At 32.4% G+C, this 18,887-nt stretch overlaps 1 protein-coding gene across 1 annotated transcript; it reads right to left on the bottom strand.

The window, feature by feature from the left end:
• Positions 1 to 6,079: 6,079 nt before the first annotated feature.
• Positions 6,080 to 11,189, bottom strand: LOC133183234 (keratinocyte-associated protein 2-like). The gene is made up of 5 exons (XM_061318183.1): positions 11,132 to 11,189; positions 8,933 to 9,087; positions 8,300 to 8,363; positions 8,057 to 8,123; positions 6,080 to 6,272 (listed from the first exon to the last, which is right to left on the bottom strand). Exons 1-5 carry the CDS (start codon positions 11,133 to 11,135, stop codon positions 6,158 to 6,160), a joined length of 405 nt encoding a protein of 134 aa, XP_061174167.1. The 5' UTR covers positions 11,136 to 11,189; the 3' UTR covers positions 6,080 to 6,157.
• Positions 11,190 to 18,887: the final 7,698 nt, after the last annotated feature.

Here is an 18,887-nt window from a genome sequence, read left to right as displayed (position 1 = left end):
ACTTTTAGTTACCATGGCAGTTACCATTGCAACACCGTTCGTTATCTTAGTAAAGTCTACTTGTGTATCAAATTATACCAAAACTGTAGGAGAAGCGTTCTGAAAAATTGTTTACAGACGGACGGACGACAGACAACTTACTAATTAAGGCATTAGCTCTTCTGGTCTCTGACCAGTAGAGCTAAAAACATAATTAAAACTATCATTTTAAATGAAAAATGAACACAACCAGTTATAAATATGGGAGGGTTTTTTTCCATAACAGACAAAAGTAATGTATACAGTTTGCCTATAGTCTCTCAGAAAATTATATGAATTATATACTCTCGCGATCAATCTCTTCTTTAAAATTGAATTTCAATTGAATATTGATATCGAAATATACTTTTGACACGATTTCAAATAATTCCAAGAAAATGCTTCATTTACTACTTAATTCAATTATAGCTGTAACGTACAGGAAAAATTATGTTGAAATTAATTTTAAAAAAAAGAAAGAGTAAAAACTCATTTACTAGATCTTGGTCTTAAATACTTCTTTCAACATTCGACCTAACGACAGGCATAATTGCAAACAATGTCACTGTATCGGCCAAAGAATTTGCAAAATGTTGACTGTAAAGGAAGTTGACGAAGCCCTTGTTACATTAACTTATTTGTCAGTAAGCCTGCCTAGAAGTTGTTGGTGTTCTCTTGCGTATCGAATCAACTGGGAGACATAACATATGCAGGTGATATAGGTATATTGCTACATAATTAAAAAAAATATGGCTAAGGAAAAATTGAAGTCGTCACATTTATCAACTATCATAAAATCACGTCATTAGTTGCCATCAATGGCTTTCTGTAGTAAAACATTCAAATATGAAACAGATGTGTCAGAATTTATCAACTATCATAAAATCACGTCATTAGTTGCCATCAATGGCTTTCTGTAGTAAAACATTCAAATATGAAACAGATGTGTCAGAATTTGTGATGTCTTTTATTTCGAGTTCAGTGGGATATATCAAATTTGGATAATTTGGGAACCTGTAGAAAAGAAAGCAAATGAAATGGAAAACAAAAAGAAACGAAACGAATACAGGAAAAAAAAGAAAAAGAGGATAAAAGGTAAAGTTATATACAATTTTTTATTAGTACAGAATGTTATCATAGAATTGATTTCATTTGACACCCGAAAGCACTTCATATTATCGAAAGCAAGTGATGTGTGTAAAATAATCTGTATTCATATTTTTTCTCTCTTCTTTTTGTTTCTTCCGCTTTCATGGGTTATGTATTTTTTTCTGCAATAGCTGTTACATTAATTCCCGTACTTACAAACAAAGAAAGCATTTCATTGTTTAAATTGACCCTTACTTTTTTGATACATATACCTGAATTATCAGCTGGGACGAGTATATACTGATCATAAAATCTTCTTAATTCTTTTAATAGTTATTTTGATTCACTGAACACGGATGTTAGCATTTGCCATTCGGCCGTTTAATAAGAGATTTCAATATCCATCTCAAATTGTTCGTCTATTCTGTCAAAGTGTCAATGCCTTCTCTTAAATACTAGTAGTAATATAAGAAACTTCACAAACTTTAACACGCCGGAAACTAAATCACTTCATGGTTGCCTATAGAAGATTCATAGCTATTTAGCTTTTAATCAAAAGTTTTAAAGATGATTATTGCATACACATTTTATTTCACTCAATGAAAGCAAGTTGTCAAAACACACATTTTGTCAGAAACCCAGAATTTTTGTCTGTTTGTTTTTTTTGTTTTGTTTTTTTTTTAGTGTGACCACCTCCCCAGGGCCATAGCTTCTCACCAAATTTATCAAAGTTGTACGAAAACAAAAAACAAAACAAAAACAAAACAAAACAAAAAAAAAAAAAACAAAAAAACAAACAAACAATAATAATAAAAAGATATAAGAATTAATTAAAAAAATAGTTCAACTTTAACTAATTCTAAAGTATGACTATCATTTCTTGCGGACTTTCTGCAGGACGAAGAAAGCGTTACATTATTTTCATATTACCTTTCCATTTACAAATACTACCGTAACGGTATAAAATCAATATGTGTTATTAATGGTGACAGTCACCGTTTTCATTGACTGGATATAAACTTGTGAATAAACTTAGGCAAAATTAATTGATTACCAAAGTTCCTAATTATGAATTCTGATTAAGTTTGTCAAACACTTTGCCGTTATTTACTCAGCATTCGTTACAAATATGTAAATGTACGGCAAGACTGAAAATAGATACTCTGTAGTGGTATTGATTTCTATTGTTGTAGCCAATATCTAGTGCGAGTATGAATATTCATAAAATTTTAAAAATTAACAAAACCTCAGTCATCAAATTTGGATTGATTAATAAGTTAAACTGTACTTAAGTTAAAGTCGAGTTACATTTGATCAATACTTTCTTCTCTCCCCTGTCCACTAATTCTGACAAAATGTGGTTCTAAGGTGATAGTTACATAAGGGTTGTACTTTTGCAATTCCTTTATTGTATGTATTTTGGATCATTCAAAATAACAAGCTGCTGTGAATTATAAAAGGGTGTGCTTGTGTCAGTTTGACAACAGTTAACTTAAGAATTATAAAAGGGTGTGCTTGTGTCAGTTTGACAACAGTTAACTCAAGAATTATACAAGAATAGATATGGGTTACCCCATATCCAAGATATTCGACTTTTAATTTATTCGAATTTTCATTGTGTTCAGATGATTTCTAATAAAAAAACAAGTATTTACTGACAAAACGTCAGAGATACTCAAGCTGTAGAAAGTCAACTATAAAACTGCCATATACATAAATATCCTAAAATGACATATTTAGGCTACTGAGTTTCAACATCTTTTGTTGAGTAAAATATGCATATAGTAGGAAACAAACTGCATGTACATATATAACGTTACATGCATGTAGTGACTTTATCACAGAGTTGCACATGCATAAAAATAGTTTTAATTTCACATAGAACATAAACTAAATATAATTAATCGTATAATTTTAAAAATGTATTTATTAACGCCTCACTCATTTTCAGGAATATTTAATCCAAATAGCATGTTACAGGCCTATAGCAACGTTTTCAAAGTGAAAGGGGGGGGGGGGACTCCCAAAAAATCCCGCGTACTGTGGGCCTGTGCTACATGTGTACCATCTAACTTTCCAATGATAGAATCTTCTGTAAAAAAAAAAAATTCAAAACAAGTCCAAGCCGTTATGGATTATCAAAGATAGCCCATTTTTATAAATAGCAAAACTACAGATCTATCAAGGATAGATTTTAATTTATTTTTTAATTTTGTGCTATTAAAAAGTACTATCACTCAAAGTATAGGCAGATGTTAAAGATGGTCCAACCTGTCACCTTTTAGAGTAATCAATGAACTCGTCCAATGATGCATTGACGGCCGTTGTTAAACGGGAAAGCGCGAGATCGGTTGCGGCTATGGAGCATCACTGAATATTCCTCCACCATATACTGATTTTGAATATACAGACGTTTTGAAGATAAACTTCATTTTTGTTTCTAGAAATGTTTTTATTTACAAAAATAGTACATTTTCGTGTTAGATCGATGACCATAACTCAGCCCCTCTAGCCCAGTATAAGGCTTCACCTTGAGTAAAAAACCTGCACTTGTTATGAAACTGGTGTATAGTTCTAAACTTCTTTATGTCCGTAGCAAGTACTGATACCCAGTCTCCTAATCTAAGCGTCACTAGGGAACGGTGCACACACCTGTTCTTGCAAGACCAAATAGCCTAGGTCTACACACGTGCGAAGATCTTTCCGAGCTCGGAAAATCACGTTGCTTTGCCGAGAAGTGTTTAACCATAATAACCATTCCGTTATTTAAAAAAGAGAGAAAAAACACACACACACAGTTAATGATTAACATTCTAACTCAAAAGAAAATATACGGCAATTAACGAACAATAATCATGACAGTAATATAATTGGTGAAAAGATTTATCATTATCAATCGAAGTGTGACCTATATATTTTCTTGAAAAAGACTGAGGAGGCAGCGAGCGTAGGAATATGAAAACTTTTTATTTGCTTTTTGGGGAAAAAGTGATTTTCTGAAAATCTTTTAACGTTAATTTTGTTTTCTTTAACGTATTAAATATACATGATTATTCTTAATATTTGTTGTAATGTTTTATCTACTGATCATGAATGGAACTATTTTCTTCGGAACAATTGTGTGAAGAGTACCTGACTTTAGTAATATATCTTGAATAGATAATATGCACTGATCGAATATATTAAAAAGGACGTGCTTGTGCCAGTTTGAGAACAGATAACTTAAGAATTAAAAAGAATGAGTTTGTGTCAGTTTGACATTTAACTCAAGAATTATAAAAGGACGTGCTTGTGTCAGTTTGACAACAGTTAACTTAAGAATTATAAAAGGATGAGTTTATGCTAGCTGAGTCACTAAGATACCGATATGCTGATTTGTCAGAAAGATACAAATATATTTCAAACGTTTGGGTACATTGTTGCAACTGATCCCCGTCTGTTCATTATTCGCAATTTTCTAACCAGCGCTTCTCTTCTTAAATAATCATTAGAGGTAACCACAAAAATGAATATAATTAACTTGTCCTGGTAATACAATAAGGATGTATAACATTAATCACGAATGTAACATTCATTCTTTGCATGCAAGATCAGGACGAAGTCTCACAGAACAGGTTCATTCCCAAATAGGCGTACAAGTGTATATATGAAGTCCGCCTTGACCAGTCTACTACATGAAATCTCCAGATGCTCTGTGTGAGCCATACTTTCAGAATGTGTAAATGATAACAGATTTTTTTTAAGGAAGTGCCTTCCCAATTATGTAAGAGGGCGTTTTGGCCATTATTGTAGGGATGCATATTTCCAATAAAGCTTTGGGCGCACCGTTTCGTAGTAGGGGTGCCCCGTATACGAAACAAGTGCCTGTGGCATCTGACCTCCATTAATGGATGTTGTCAAAAAGATAATTTTAAGCTGGTCGGATGCTGCTACGTGTATATTAAGTGAAAGAGTGACAGCGCAGATTTTTTTCAGCAGGGCCTTCCAAAGTACTAATAAATTCTCACTTAACAGAGTGTACTTATCGATACATATTGTTTCATCTTTCTAATACTGAATGTGACCTAACATTTTTTTTTTCTGAGTGAATAAATTTTAAGTTTCGAAACCCCCCCCCCCACCTTTCCCCAATTCTCAAGAACCTACAATGTTGTAAAAAAAAAAAAATGCATGGATAATGCAAGTAAGTACAAATATACATGCTATCAAACATGTTTTGATTCTGCATTTGATCAATACTAGTATTTATCAAATATATCAAGTTAAAGTTATGACAGCAGATCAATTCCCAGGAAGTTGTACAATGACCATCCTTGCCGGGATGGAATCATTAAATATAGATGCTTTGATTCCTTCAGATTTTTGCATTGACTGAAAAAATTCTTTGAAGATGTCTCAAATGCTGTATGTGACATAAAATTCCAGGTTATAGATAACGATACAATTTCTGAAAGAGGTTTATTCTCAAGTGATTACAAGTCGACCTACTACCAGATTTTCAATAAATTTCTAAGAATTGATATACATGTAGTATATAATATTTATACAAATTTTAATTGGGAAATGATTCATCAAATGTTGTTGGGAATGAGAATCTTTACTTCCATTGTATCAACATTTCTCAATAGTCTCTTTTTTTCACAGTAAAACATTACTTATTCTTAATGAGCCCCATCATAATTATTAAAAATCGAAATGTGGGGAAAGGCATAATAATTTTTCAGAACTTTTTGTTACCAGTAATCCCATTTGTTCAATATCTAGAAAATTATTAATGAAATATGTTCCAACCAAACCAAGAAATATTCTAGTCCATTAACTGTGCATAAATAATGCTAGGGAACCTCTGGAGCATGACATTTCACTTTAAAATTAACTTTTCTGAAACTCAAGGGAACACTTACTAAATAGAACAGCTGATTTTGCTCACATTGGTGAAGCTTTCTGTGTGACCCACAAAGTTAGAACAAAATTTAATACTACAAATAAATTTATTTCTACAAAATATGAATGTGTGTAAACTGAATATGATGCCAGATAACTTGATTCGTTACTTCCTCTTCTTGCCTTGTGAAGCTTTGACTGGGGTCGCTGACACAGGAACTGAATATTTGTTTAAAGAAATCTTGTTTATGTAATACAGGGCCACCAAGGAGAACAGGAAACTGAAAGTAAAACATCAATATATAGACTATTACTCTCTATATATGGTGTATACAGCAGCATTTAAAGTAAAACATCAATATATAGACTATTAATCTCTCTATATAGTGTATACAGCAGCATTTAAAGTCAAAACAAGAAACATAACTCAGTCAAGATTTTTCATAGCACCTGAAAGATTTTTTTCTTGAAGATAAATTAAAATATATATATATTTTTTTGTTTAAAATAAATTCTTTTGGCAAAGTCCCTCCAAGATCTGATACAGAATGGACTTGTGGTCCGGGAATTCTGAGAACAGGGTCAGGACATTTTGGAATTTTGAAAAACGGGTAGAAGATGGAGGCAATGGCGGTCAGGACACTAGGGGGTTAAGAAGGGGTTGACAATGACAGTCAGGATCACTGGGAATTAAGAGACCAGCAAAAGGGGGGGGGGGGGGGGAGGCACCTATATACAGAGAACGGGGGATGTCAATAACATTTTGATTGCCAGTACTCAAAACAGTCCCCTTATTTAAAAAAAACAAGAGGCTCATGGGCCACAACCCTCTTACCTCCCAATATATATGTATTCTTATGAAAAATTTTGATAGCCTTTTGTGGCCCAACCCTATAGACAGGGGCAATGATTTAAACAAAAAAGGAATCTACACTACCTGAGGATGCATCCTCATTTGCAAATTCATCCTGGCTATGCTGTTTTTGAAAAGAAGAGTTTTAAGGATATTTCCCTATGTAATCTCTATTGTGGCCCCACCCTACGCCTGGGGAACATGATCAGAACTATTTACAATCTACATTAACTCAAGAAACTTCCTAAGTTTCAACTTTTCTGGTCCTGTGGTTCTTGAGAAGAAGATTTTAGAAGATGTTTCCTATAAATTTTAATGTAAAACTTTGATCTCCTTTTGTGGTTCAAACCTACCACTGAGAACCATGATCTGAACAATTTACAATCTACACTACCTCAGTAAACCTCCTAAGTTTCATCTTTTCTGATCCAGTGGTCCTTGAGAAGATTTTTAAAGATTTTCCCCAAAATTTCAAAGTTAAACTTAGATTCAATGTTGTGGCCCCATCTTACCCACAGGGTACATGACTTGAACAATTTACAACCTACACTACCTCAGAAGCTTCCACATGTTTCAGTTTTACTGATCCAGTGGTTCTTGAGAAGATTTTTAAGATTTTTTTTTTTTAAATTCCCTATATATTACTATGTTAAACTTTGAATCCCTATTGTGGCCCCATCCAAGCCCCGGGGACCATGATTTGAACAATTTACAATCTACACTACCTCAGGAAGCTTCCACATTATGTAAGTTTCAGCTTTTCTGGCCCAATGGTTCTTAAAAAGTAGATTTTTTAAAGACCCCATCCTATTTTTTTTTCCTTTTCTTGAATACCTCCCCTTGAAAGGTCACTTGGCCCATTCATTTTAGAAATTTAGAATCCCCTTTACTAAGGAATGCTCTGTGCCAACTTTGGTTAAAATTGGCCCAGAGGTTCTTGAGAAGTTGAAAATGTGAAAAGTTTACAGATGGACAGATGGATAGATGGATGGGACAGATGGATGAATGTCAGACAATAGGTGATCAGAAAAGCTCACTTGAGCTTTCAGCTCAGGTGAGCTAATAACAATAACTTTTACACAAATTTACCCTCAATCCCTCTTACAAAGCAATGCTCTCATCTTGTAGTTTACCATTTCATTGAAAAAGAATCTTGATCCTCTCTCATTTCATTCATAATTATTTCTGATACTGATGACATAGTAATCTTACCAAGTTGTGACACAGACACGATGGACCAGGGCTGAGGCAAACATGGCTGCAGCCAGACAGAACAATACTGAAATATCAAACAGATTGATGTTTAGAGCAAACACAAAATCTAATCATCATCTGATCGACTCACTTTCAACACAATGAATCAAAAATACATGAGCATGCTTATAACCTTGAAAACCTTTGAAAAGTTTATTCTGAAATAAAATCTTCTTTTATTTCTTTTCACTCTTGTCTTACCTTCTGGGAAAAGCTTGGTCTGAAAATGACTGCCAAACAATGTGCTTTCTAAATTACCAACTCCCTGAGCAAAAATTAAGGATAATCTGGAATACACATGGTAATATACTCTTCAAACTTAAGACATATGCAAAAGCAAAAAGGAAATAGATCAAAAGAGATAGAATATCTTAAACAGAGGAGATGTGCATATCATTCTAATCAACTGTGGTTTTTAGTTCTTAAATCCAACTGAAAAATAATTTCTATATGTTTATTATTCTCTATTACCTATTGTCCATTTGCTAAGAACAGTGTCTATTATGACACATAGGGTAATACTTTTTTAACAAGGTGTTTGACAATGTAAATCAACAGATAAAGGCTATTATCAATCAAAGTAACAAACAACGAAATGAAGATTTGACCAGAGTTGACTGAATTGGGATTGAAGCCTGTGACCAATAACAATGGAAAACACTGAGTGACACAATGACAATTAATAAAATTAAAATGAAATTGTTAAACTATGAAGCACACTTTTTGAGCCATTTTTCTCCTCTGTACAACTCAATTTCTTCGAACTATCTGTAGTTTTACTGACTGTGTGAAGTGAAACTGTTCCAGTATTTACTGACTGCAGCAAAAGGATACAACAAGAATAAAGAAGAAGACGCAGCTCCCTAGAAGTCCCCCAACAATTGTCATGTACTCAGATCCAGCCAATTGTTGTTTGAACATCTGCATAGCAGCAAATGATGTCAAGGCCATTGTGAAGGACAGCACACAGGATGTACCACTTGATACAGCTGTAAAGAAAATATGTTGCGATTATTAAAGTTTATTACAGATACCAAGAAAAAATATTTAACAAAAGCATGCTCAAATTCCTTCTTATAGCAGAATACATTACATGTAAAGAAAACATATAGGCATTTCTCTTTCATATAAATGCAGAATAGTGGACTTATTCTTTAGTCTCAAAATATTGAGTATAATGCAAAAGGTGAAGATAACGAACAGTGATCAAACTCAAAAATCTAGTAAAGAAAACAAATCCTGAACGTGGCAAAAACTCAGACCCCTGGAAAATATACCAGAGGTGGGATCAGGTATCCAGGAGAAGTAAACATCTCATATGGACTGATCACACCCATATTGATCAGTAAATGGAGTAATCCACAGTAAAATTGTATAAAAACAATGGCCTAACAGCTGATAGAAAACATGCCAGGTATGACTCAATGATCAGGGGCGTCGGCAAAGGGGCGGCAGTCGCCGCCCCAATAATTTTACAAAAAAAAAAAAAGAAAAAAGAAATGAATTTTAAATGAGAAATACAGAATTACAAAATTTGTAATGGCAATATCTGTGGTCAATGGAGCGGCGAGAATAACTGCAATCTGAGGTCAATGGAGCAGCAAAGTGTAAAAACTATTGTTTACACAGACACAAACTGGGATGTACGTATATATTACCTATACCTCGCGTGTGTAAACAACAAGCATACATGTAGTATCCATCACTCTACATGCAAGTTTGCTACAAATTCTTCATCAGGCCGACAGCTAGCAACGTTTTTGGAAATTCTATTTTTAGGGGCGTGTGGGGGTTCTACAAGTTTCTTTTTTTTTCTTTTCAAATGCTGGAATTTGCCCGAATTCGATCTAACAGCGACGAAAAGGGGGGATGGGACAGCGTATAATTGAATGAATTTTTACATATTAAAAGTTAAGAAAAAATTGGAGGCGCCCCTCCCCCTTCCTGACATCTTCCACCGCGTATAACAGGCCTGTTCATTGTCTAATTGATTGGTTGATCGATGTTTGGAAATCTTTGATGAATCGAAGTTGTAAGCTATTAATTTAAAGCAAAATACTAAAATACTGGGTAAAAACTACTATTTAAGACATCTTCAGTTGATTTTTTTCTATAGTGTCATACGTATTTCTGCATTTCAATAATGGAGGGATTATGAAGGATTAATCACCCTGTTCATTTTAAGTTTCATAATTCAGCAAGAAACAATAAATATTATAAAATAATGGAAAATTATATGTATTTTAATCTTAACCTCGTCATAGTTCTTTCTATACAGTTTAGAAAAAAAGAAAAAAAAAACAGACAAGCTCCTAGCTATTTAAAAATATTCCGATTTTGTTTGATTTATAGTATATATGTAACTTATAACACACAAAACATTTTTTTGGTGGCATGTTTAATTCTTTTTTAATCAGAAAATACCTTTAGGCTATTAACTTAATGGGAAAAATATAAAGATTTTGGCGGACATTTTAATTATTTAGTTTGTGTCACAAAAACTTAAAAAGTTAGACCCTCCTTTCGATCCAGTTCGCCTCTCCAATGTCAAATTGTTGCCGACGCCCCTGATGATGAGTTGCATTTCCAAACATTGTCATAATAATGACCATAGAATTTGCAAAATGCTAAATGTAAACAAAATAGTTAAAAACCGTATACATTTTTTTTTTTTCAGTAGCCAGCCTTGGTTTGAAAAATGACTGTACTCAGAACGTGCTCTTGATTATCGAATCAGTTGGGAGACATAAACATTAGATGCAGGTAAATGTGGAATATTAATATTAGTACATTAACAGAGACAGTTGACGGTGGAAAATCTTAATTTAACCCAACACTGGGCCAACAGTAAACGAATCACCCTCAGTAACCCCCCCCCCCTCCCCCAATCTCTCCGAGTTTAGCAGTCAAGCTTTGTTTTCGATTAAACTGCAATGCTCGGCATCTGTCATCATATTCATTAAAATCATACGCATCCTTTATGCTCTTCTCTAGTGCATTTTACAGTCATATCATCGCTTTAAAAATATTTACCCATTTTTCGTCTTTTTCAGCTTTGCCTGCGTGTACGAAAACCGGCTCGGAAGTTGATGAAAAGAATACCGAACCCGATGTAGTTGGTCAAATATATCACGTACAAAATAGGAATATTGTAATAAATACAAGTAGATTTTTTTCTTGAAAATTTGTAACATACTGTGTTTTTAGAAGAACAGTCAAATCCATGCACAAATTAGGACCGTTACATAACTTAATTAACATTAAAAAGAGTTGGTCAAATATATTACGTACAAAATAGGAATATAATATTGTAATAAATACAAGTAGATTTTTTTCTTGAAAATTTGTAACATACTGTGTTTTTAGCTCCAACCATTTACTACTGAATACAAGAACAGTCAAATCCATGCACAAATTAGGACCGTTACATAACTTAATTAACATTAAAAAGAAAAAAATTAAAGGAGATGGAAACAAGGCCGGTGTGCAAAATGCCTATAGCGTCAAATGTGTAAAAGCCATATTCAATTTGTGAATTTAGTATAAAATAGTCTAAAGTTATTGTTTTTCAAATTTTTGAAAGGTATAAAACAAGGACAAACAAAACTTTTCTGCGAAAAATTCTCTCAGCAAAAATCTTTCTACGATTTAAAAAAAAAATCCCGAACCCAAGCAATAAAAATACTGCAAGCAGTTTTCTATTTTCTCCATAGAGACTAACATGCTTCGCTACAACAGCGGGATTGACATGACCCTTGATTAACGAATAAATCTTCAAATATTTCGGAAAGATTAACAAATGTTGCACGTGTCATAAAAGTTTATTTTTATGGTATAGTGGTCTTTGGTTCCTGTTTTTGTTGAGTGGACTATGAATGGTTTTACGCATACCTTGAGTATAAGCTTTCAAAAAAAAAAAAAAGAATATGTATAAGCTTTCAAAAAGAGAGAAAAAAAAAGTGGATCCATTTTCATACACGTGTAGGTGGGGTAACCATGATTTCTTGAATCTTAACTGAATCCTATACTGACGATAGTTCCTAGAATATCTTATTTCGTGTATCTTTTGTAAAATATCAAATATATTTATATTATTATTATCTTGTGATTTCTTAACTAGTTTCAAACCGTCTATGAAGATGTAAACACCAAAAATTGTAAACTAATATCGATAATTCAAGCGTGTGTTCCCCGAACGTCTACTGGACTAAACGAACATCTAATTATCACACTCAATTAAGAGGCACTGTAAGGGGTACAGGTAGAATCTACAATCATTTATGAACTTGCTTTACCCATATTCATTGAAGGAGGAATTCTACAGCAACAATAATGTTTGGATCTTTAAGGCATCTCATCTGAAACATGGTTTCAGCATGGAAATATTGATAAAAGATATTTATTGTTTTAACATGATTTTTTTCAGGGGAAATGTAAAAATCTTAAAGATTTTAAGCATTAGTTTAAAAAATGCTAAAAAATAATGTGTTTTGTTTAAATAAATATTTTTTTAGAAAAAATTAAAAAAAAAAAACTTATCTGATTTTTCTTGACATTTTCTATTAAATATTTATATTATCCATTTATTTTGGGCAAACTTTAAACTCTAAAGGATCTTATTTGCAATTAAAACAATCTTTTCATTATCTCCTAAAAAAGCCCCCAAAATTCATAAAAATCAATTTATACTGATATCAATCTTTCCATACTTAAGCCATATTTCAGAGGAGATGTCTTAAAGATCGGTTAAATAAAATTTCCGTGAACATGTAAGTAGCATTCTTTCTTAAACAGGAAAAATCTATCGATCATATGTCATTTTAAATAAATTTTGCTTTAGATACTTTTGATTTAATTTAGTTTTAAATCACCGTTTCAAACCATTAATTTTAAATATTATAACAATAAATAATTTCGAAATCTTTGTTAGTTTGTATCATAAAACTCAATCATAATGTACTATAATGTAATTTATTTTGGTAAAAATCTATCAAGAAACGTAAGATACGATTATTTGAAGAAAAAAAATCATTTTGAATTTTACTCCCCCCCCCCTCCCCAATGACATTGGGTTATGGACAATATTTTTAAAGGTAACTTGTCAAATAAATTTTGCCCCCCCCCCACCTCTTTCAAAAACTATACAACGTGTCTGGATTTGATGTAAATTAAACGGTGCTATCTTTAGATTTAATTTAAATAATAAAAAAATACCCTTGAAAATCCTATTTTGTGTGTTCGTGTGTGTTGAGGAGTGGACTTTCTCTGTTTGTAGATTTTTTTTTCAAGTGCTGGAATATTCGCCAGCGCTCGACCTTACAGCAACAGAGTGTAAGAGGGAGCAACATCTAAATGAATATTTACATATTAGATCTAGAAGAATAGGCTATACTACAGGAAAAGTCTTTGCTGAGAAAAATGCCCCCCCCCCCTTTTCGTTTCGTTCTATGGACCTGCAAATGCGATGTGAAAAAAGTTCTCCATGTTTAATATAGATTAAACAAAACTTAAAATGTTAAAATGTGGTGTAAGTGATGCTTTAAGTGCCAAGTGTTGGGTTAAAAAAAGTTATGCTTGAAAATAATTCATAATAAAATATTTATTACATGTACATGTACATGAAAAAAATATTTGTTTAGTGCCTTCAATTATAGCTAATATTTAATCAATAAATATGTGCTTTAGTACACAGTTTTATCAGTAATTATTAAATTATTTGATTTTGACTACTTTGTTCAATCAAGGTAACACAGGTAAACTCTACCTGACCCCTTAGAGGGCCTCTTAATTGAGTGTGATAATTAAATAGTTGTTTTATCCAGTAGACGTTCGGGGAATAAACCAATTCAAGTGATATCCATAAAGGCATTATCCAATACTGAGGGTTATATAAGAAGTACAAGCTCCCAGGTATCTTGCACAAATGTCCGGTAATGTACCTCAATTTTTTGTGAAGAAACTTGTCAAAGTAGCAACACTTCAATCACAAGTTCTTAGGAAAAATTAAATATGATTGATCGAGGAACGTCTCGTCCGACCTTAATGCAAAGTCAACGTATATTCTTCTAGTATTTGTTCTCCATTTAACTGTTTATTTGTATACATAAAATTGGGTCAAAGGAGACATATACACATGTACATACATGGGAGTATTAAATGAGTTAAATTTCTCAGAACTTTCAAATCATTCTGCATGCCATATATTTTCCGCAGCCTGCTTATATATAGAGGAACATGCCTTAATGGAGAGTGAATGCATGTTTTAATTGTGTCTATCGACGTTTTTTGTCCACTATAGATTCAGTTTATGCTCAAGTTGTAAATAAGAAGATACAAATCACCACTTCTAAAAATTTTCTTTTCATCCGATTTGATATGCTTCACTTTAAAGATAAATCTATTTTTGGAGTGCTACTGGATTGCACGTCAATATTTTTCAAAATTTTATCAAACATTTTGGAAGATTTCTTGCTTAATTAAATATTTAAATACACATGTCATGACTGTACATAAAATGAATGTTCATGTACTTTGTCAAAAGCAAAGATCTGATAAATTTAGTCTACTTTAAATTACATAACTAACGCTGTTTTATCTAAATGATTTGTCCAAGTCCCTGATTTTTCTCTATATTAAATATGGATATAACAAACAGTAATCAAGTTCAAAAGTCCATTGAAAAAATACAAATCGGGAGCAGAGCAAACACAGATCTCTAAAAAATATCAGAGGTGGGATCAGGTGCCATGGAAGAGTAAGCATCCCCTGTCGACCAGTCACACCCACCGTGTGCTCATTGTCATGATCGGGCAAACGGAAAAATCCGTAGACAGTTCAGTGTTTAAATAGTATTAGTATGTATGAAAAACATCAGTCAGTATTTATTTAGACTTAATGATCGATTGTATTTGCTGACAAGATCATTGTATCGACCACAGAACTTTCAAAATAATGACTTTAAAGCTGAACACGATTCGTAAAAGGCAGAGATTTATGTTTGTCCGACATATTACTCTGCATTTTCCGTTATCTGTACAGCCCCTATATATATAAGCTTTTCACTTGGTCTCGGTTTAGTGTAATCAGTTTTTACCGGTGTGGACGTACATATTCTACACAGCTATATACTGTCAACTCTGATAGCAACAAAAGTAGCCGTGTGCTTCTTCCACGGCAAAAAAAGGAAGTTACCAAAGAAACTTACATCAACTGCACAGGTCAGTGCAGTACAAACAAACACAAATAAATGTAAACTGCAAAGGAAAATGTAAACAAAGATAATGTAAAATTACCAACAGGAATACGTGTCGTCCATTCCATTCAGGTACCCTTGACAAGAAAGCAGTCAGGTGTAACAAATGCGAAGAATATACACCGTGCTGATATTGGAGATAGGAAAACTAATATGGCATATGCCTATTTACGAGTCGTGTTCAGCTATAAACGAAACTGTTGATATCCTTATTTCATCAACTTGTTTGTCAATAGCTTGCCGCGTTTAAGAAATTATTTTAAGTGAAGCATGCTCTTGCGTATCGAATAAGGTATATTGCTACATAAGTAAGGGAAGCTGACGATAGAGAAGTTGAAATCATCATATGTATCATAAAGTTTTGTTGTTAGGTTACCATCAAAGTATTTTTCTACAAAAATATCCAAATATAAAACAGATGTGTCAGACTCTGTGGTAACTTTTATTTCAAGTTTATTTAGATATATCGAGTTAAGTAACTATTGTTATATGATAATACAGTTGAACTTCGGTATCTCGAACACTGATATCTCGAATACCATTGATATGTTAAAGTGATTTGGAAGTCCCGATCCCTTATTCTTCAAGTATTTTACCCTGGATATCCTGAATCCTCGGATATCTCGAATTTTTTCTTGGTCCAATTGAGTTCAAGGTTAGACTGTACATTGTCGATATATCTAAATGTCGATATGAAGGCCAGAACAAGTGTCTTCTTCTCATGTAAAAGTTTTTAAATAAATTCTGCTTCATATGAATATAAAAATGGGGTGCATTTTGGAATCCATAGGAATTCCGACAGATTGTTGGAAGACCTGACCTCCAAAAACTACATAGATATTGTCAATCATGCAGAAAACTCAAATGTCTTTTTAATATCTATTTCAGGGTACTTGTGTGTACTATCAGAATCAAAATGATTTTACAAATGACCAATGATAAGGTAAGTTTACGATGTCCATTTTTATTGAAAAAAGCAGCTGTCAACGATGTCAAAAAGCCTGGACTTTAATTTATCGTGGGGAATGGTACGTGTACAAAGTGTTGAAAAGTCATACGTTTTGATGTTATTGATTTTGGTAAAATTTTGTGATTTCAAATTTTCTTTAAGTTCCTTGGCGTTTTTAAGTATTTTCATCTGATTTAATTTACACCACTTCTTGAATATATTGTTGTACAGTACTTCTGAAGTTTCTCCTTCACCGCTGTTAATATTTTAGTCAGGAGTAAAGAAAGAGGCTTAGTAGAACATTTACTGGAACCCGCTATATAAAATTAGTTCTTTAGATGTGAATACCGGTATTTATTTTCCTAGAAATCGCTTTGAATGGACTAATCCCCGTTTTGCCATGCGTTAGTCAAATGTTCTAATCCCTGCTTCAAAGGCTATTTCCCAGTTACTAGTACTCGTAATCCTCTAGATTTTCCTTTTATATAGGTACAATATACATGTGTAATACAATGAAAAAGTATATCATTTAGAGAGTTAGCAAGATTTCAGTTCACCTTGACCAAGACTTTTCCCCTCGGTTTCCCATGGGAAAAAAGTCCTGGCATGGGGAACTACAACCTTATGAACTCAAACAATGATTTATTTTCAGTGTATGCCAATATAATTGCAGGGAGGGGTGTGAAAAGATTTTAGAACTTGTGTTCAATCCTTATGTGCTTATGTATAATCAAATATGTAAAACAAAAAATAAGTAAATACTAAAACATGTACTACTAGTAGATAATAACAAAAATCCATCATTTATCCATCTGTCTATTCTTCCACTCCCATTAGCATAAAAAGTCCATGGAAAGCACATAAATTTATATTGATGATAATATGTGAAACATTGGCTAAGGTAATAAAATTGAATTTTAAAAAGGGATCACAGTAAAAAAAAAAAAAAAAGTTCTTCATACCTGCAAATTTATGTCTATAAACTTTCTCGATGGCCAGTCGAAGCACTTTTTAATCTATTATGTACATTCCCTTTTAAGAAGGACATGGATATTTGTGGGTCACTAAGTCATTAGAATCGTATATAAGGGTTGCTTTGGATAATTTTTTTTAAGCAGATATTTTTTCCCAAAATCCATGGACTTCCCTAAATATAAAGAGATTGTTGTTGTCTCTGTTTTGTGAATTACATTTACTTTATCCAGCAAGTTGAAATGTAATTAAACATATATATGTACGAATTGTTTTGTTTTAATCAATGGGTGATTTCCACCACAAGTATGTGCATGTATTAATTATATATTCCAATCAATACATGAGACAAAATGTATTTTATTGTCACAAACAAATTCCATAAAACAGCCACAATATAATTAAATAGATACAGTATATAGTTCAACATCAACAAAAATAAAATTATTTACAGATACAACTCAAACATGGGATGAAAAACTAAAATCAGATTAACATATCTCTGTACTTTTTTCATAAAACCTACAGTTCAAACATTTTTACAAAATATATATACATTTTTTTAACCTTCTCTTTTGAAAATGGAAACCTTGTCGGATTCTTTATACAAGACAAAATATACTCTCAATTGGCACCAAATTTAACCGAAATTAAAACTTTTATGTACAAATTAATTAAAAAAAAAAAGAGTCAATTAAGCATCACTTAAATGCAGCCATCCAGTGATTTTTTTTTAATTGTTCAAAAGCCACAGTAACCAATACACATTTAATAAAACTTCAATTGATTTATCAGTAGTCTTTCCAAATGCAATAAAAGCTACTTTTTTGGATGTGATATTATAAAAACTTGTATCTACATGCAGCTTTTGATAGAATGAAATGTTATCACCTAGAGCATAGCTAGATGTTTTACCAAATTCATTGACTCAGTGGATGGTTTCATTTAGGTTATGTTTAATGACTGTAAATGGCTTTTTGGAAGTTCTGTGTAATAACCTCTGAGTGGACATAGATGTACATAGCATCAGATCTATAAATGACAAACATTGAGTGATGTAAAATACTGAGGCACTCCTTACAGCTACTCTTAACAAATCAGATCAGTTACTAAAACCTGTCATCTAAAATGTCAAAACAAAAAATGAACAACATGGACAGATCTTGTTATCACTTAGAACAATGGAATATAGCACCAATCATTCAATGGGTCTGTAAAATATACAATATTTACAATGCGTACAATACTTCTATTCCTACAATATTTACAATGCTTACAATACTTCTATTCATACAATATTTACAATTTTTACACAACGATGTGTGGAGCATTTAGCCAAATTTACATCACATTTTCTCAGTTTAATTTCACGCACATATATTTATTAATGTATCTACTAGTAAAAAATATGTATGAAATTATTAAAAAAAAAAAACAAAAAACAAAAAAAAAACAATGATATGACAGAATGGAATTAAAGTTAAAAAAAACTTCATGTGGATATATGTAAATTTGGAAATATAAAGTGACATGTTTTATTTTGGTTACGTCTATCTTTGTAGGACTGGAAATGCAATCACCGTAACAATAAAGACCTGTGATTAAACATCCCAGCT

The sequence above is a fragment of the Saccostrea echinata genome, unplaced genomic scaffold (genome assembly GCF_033153115.1).
Source record: "Saccostrea echinata isolate AGI-Se365-2 ecotype Australia unplaced genomic scaffold, CSIRO_AGI_Sech_v1 ptg000009l, whole genome shotgun sequence".
Classification (NCBI taxonomy): domain Eukaryota; kingdom Metazoa; phylum Mollusca; class Bivalvia; order Ostreida; family Ostreidae; genus Saccostrea; species Saccostrea echinata.
Note: the sequence above shows the minus strand (reverse complement) of the source record. Positions and strands in the feature narration are given on the sequence as shown.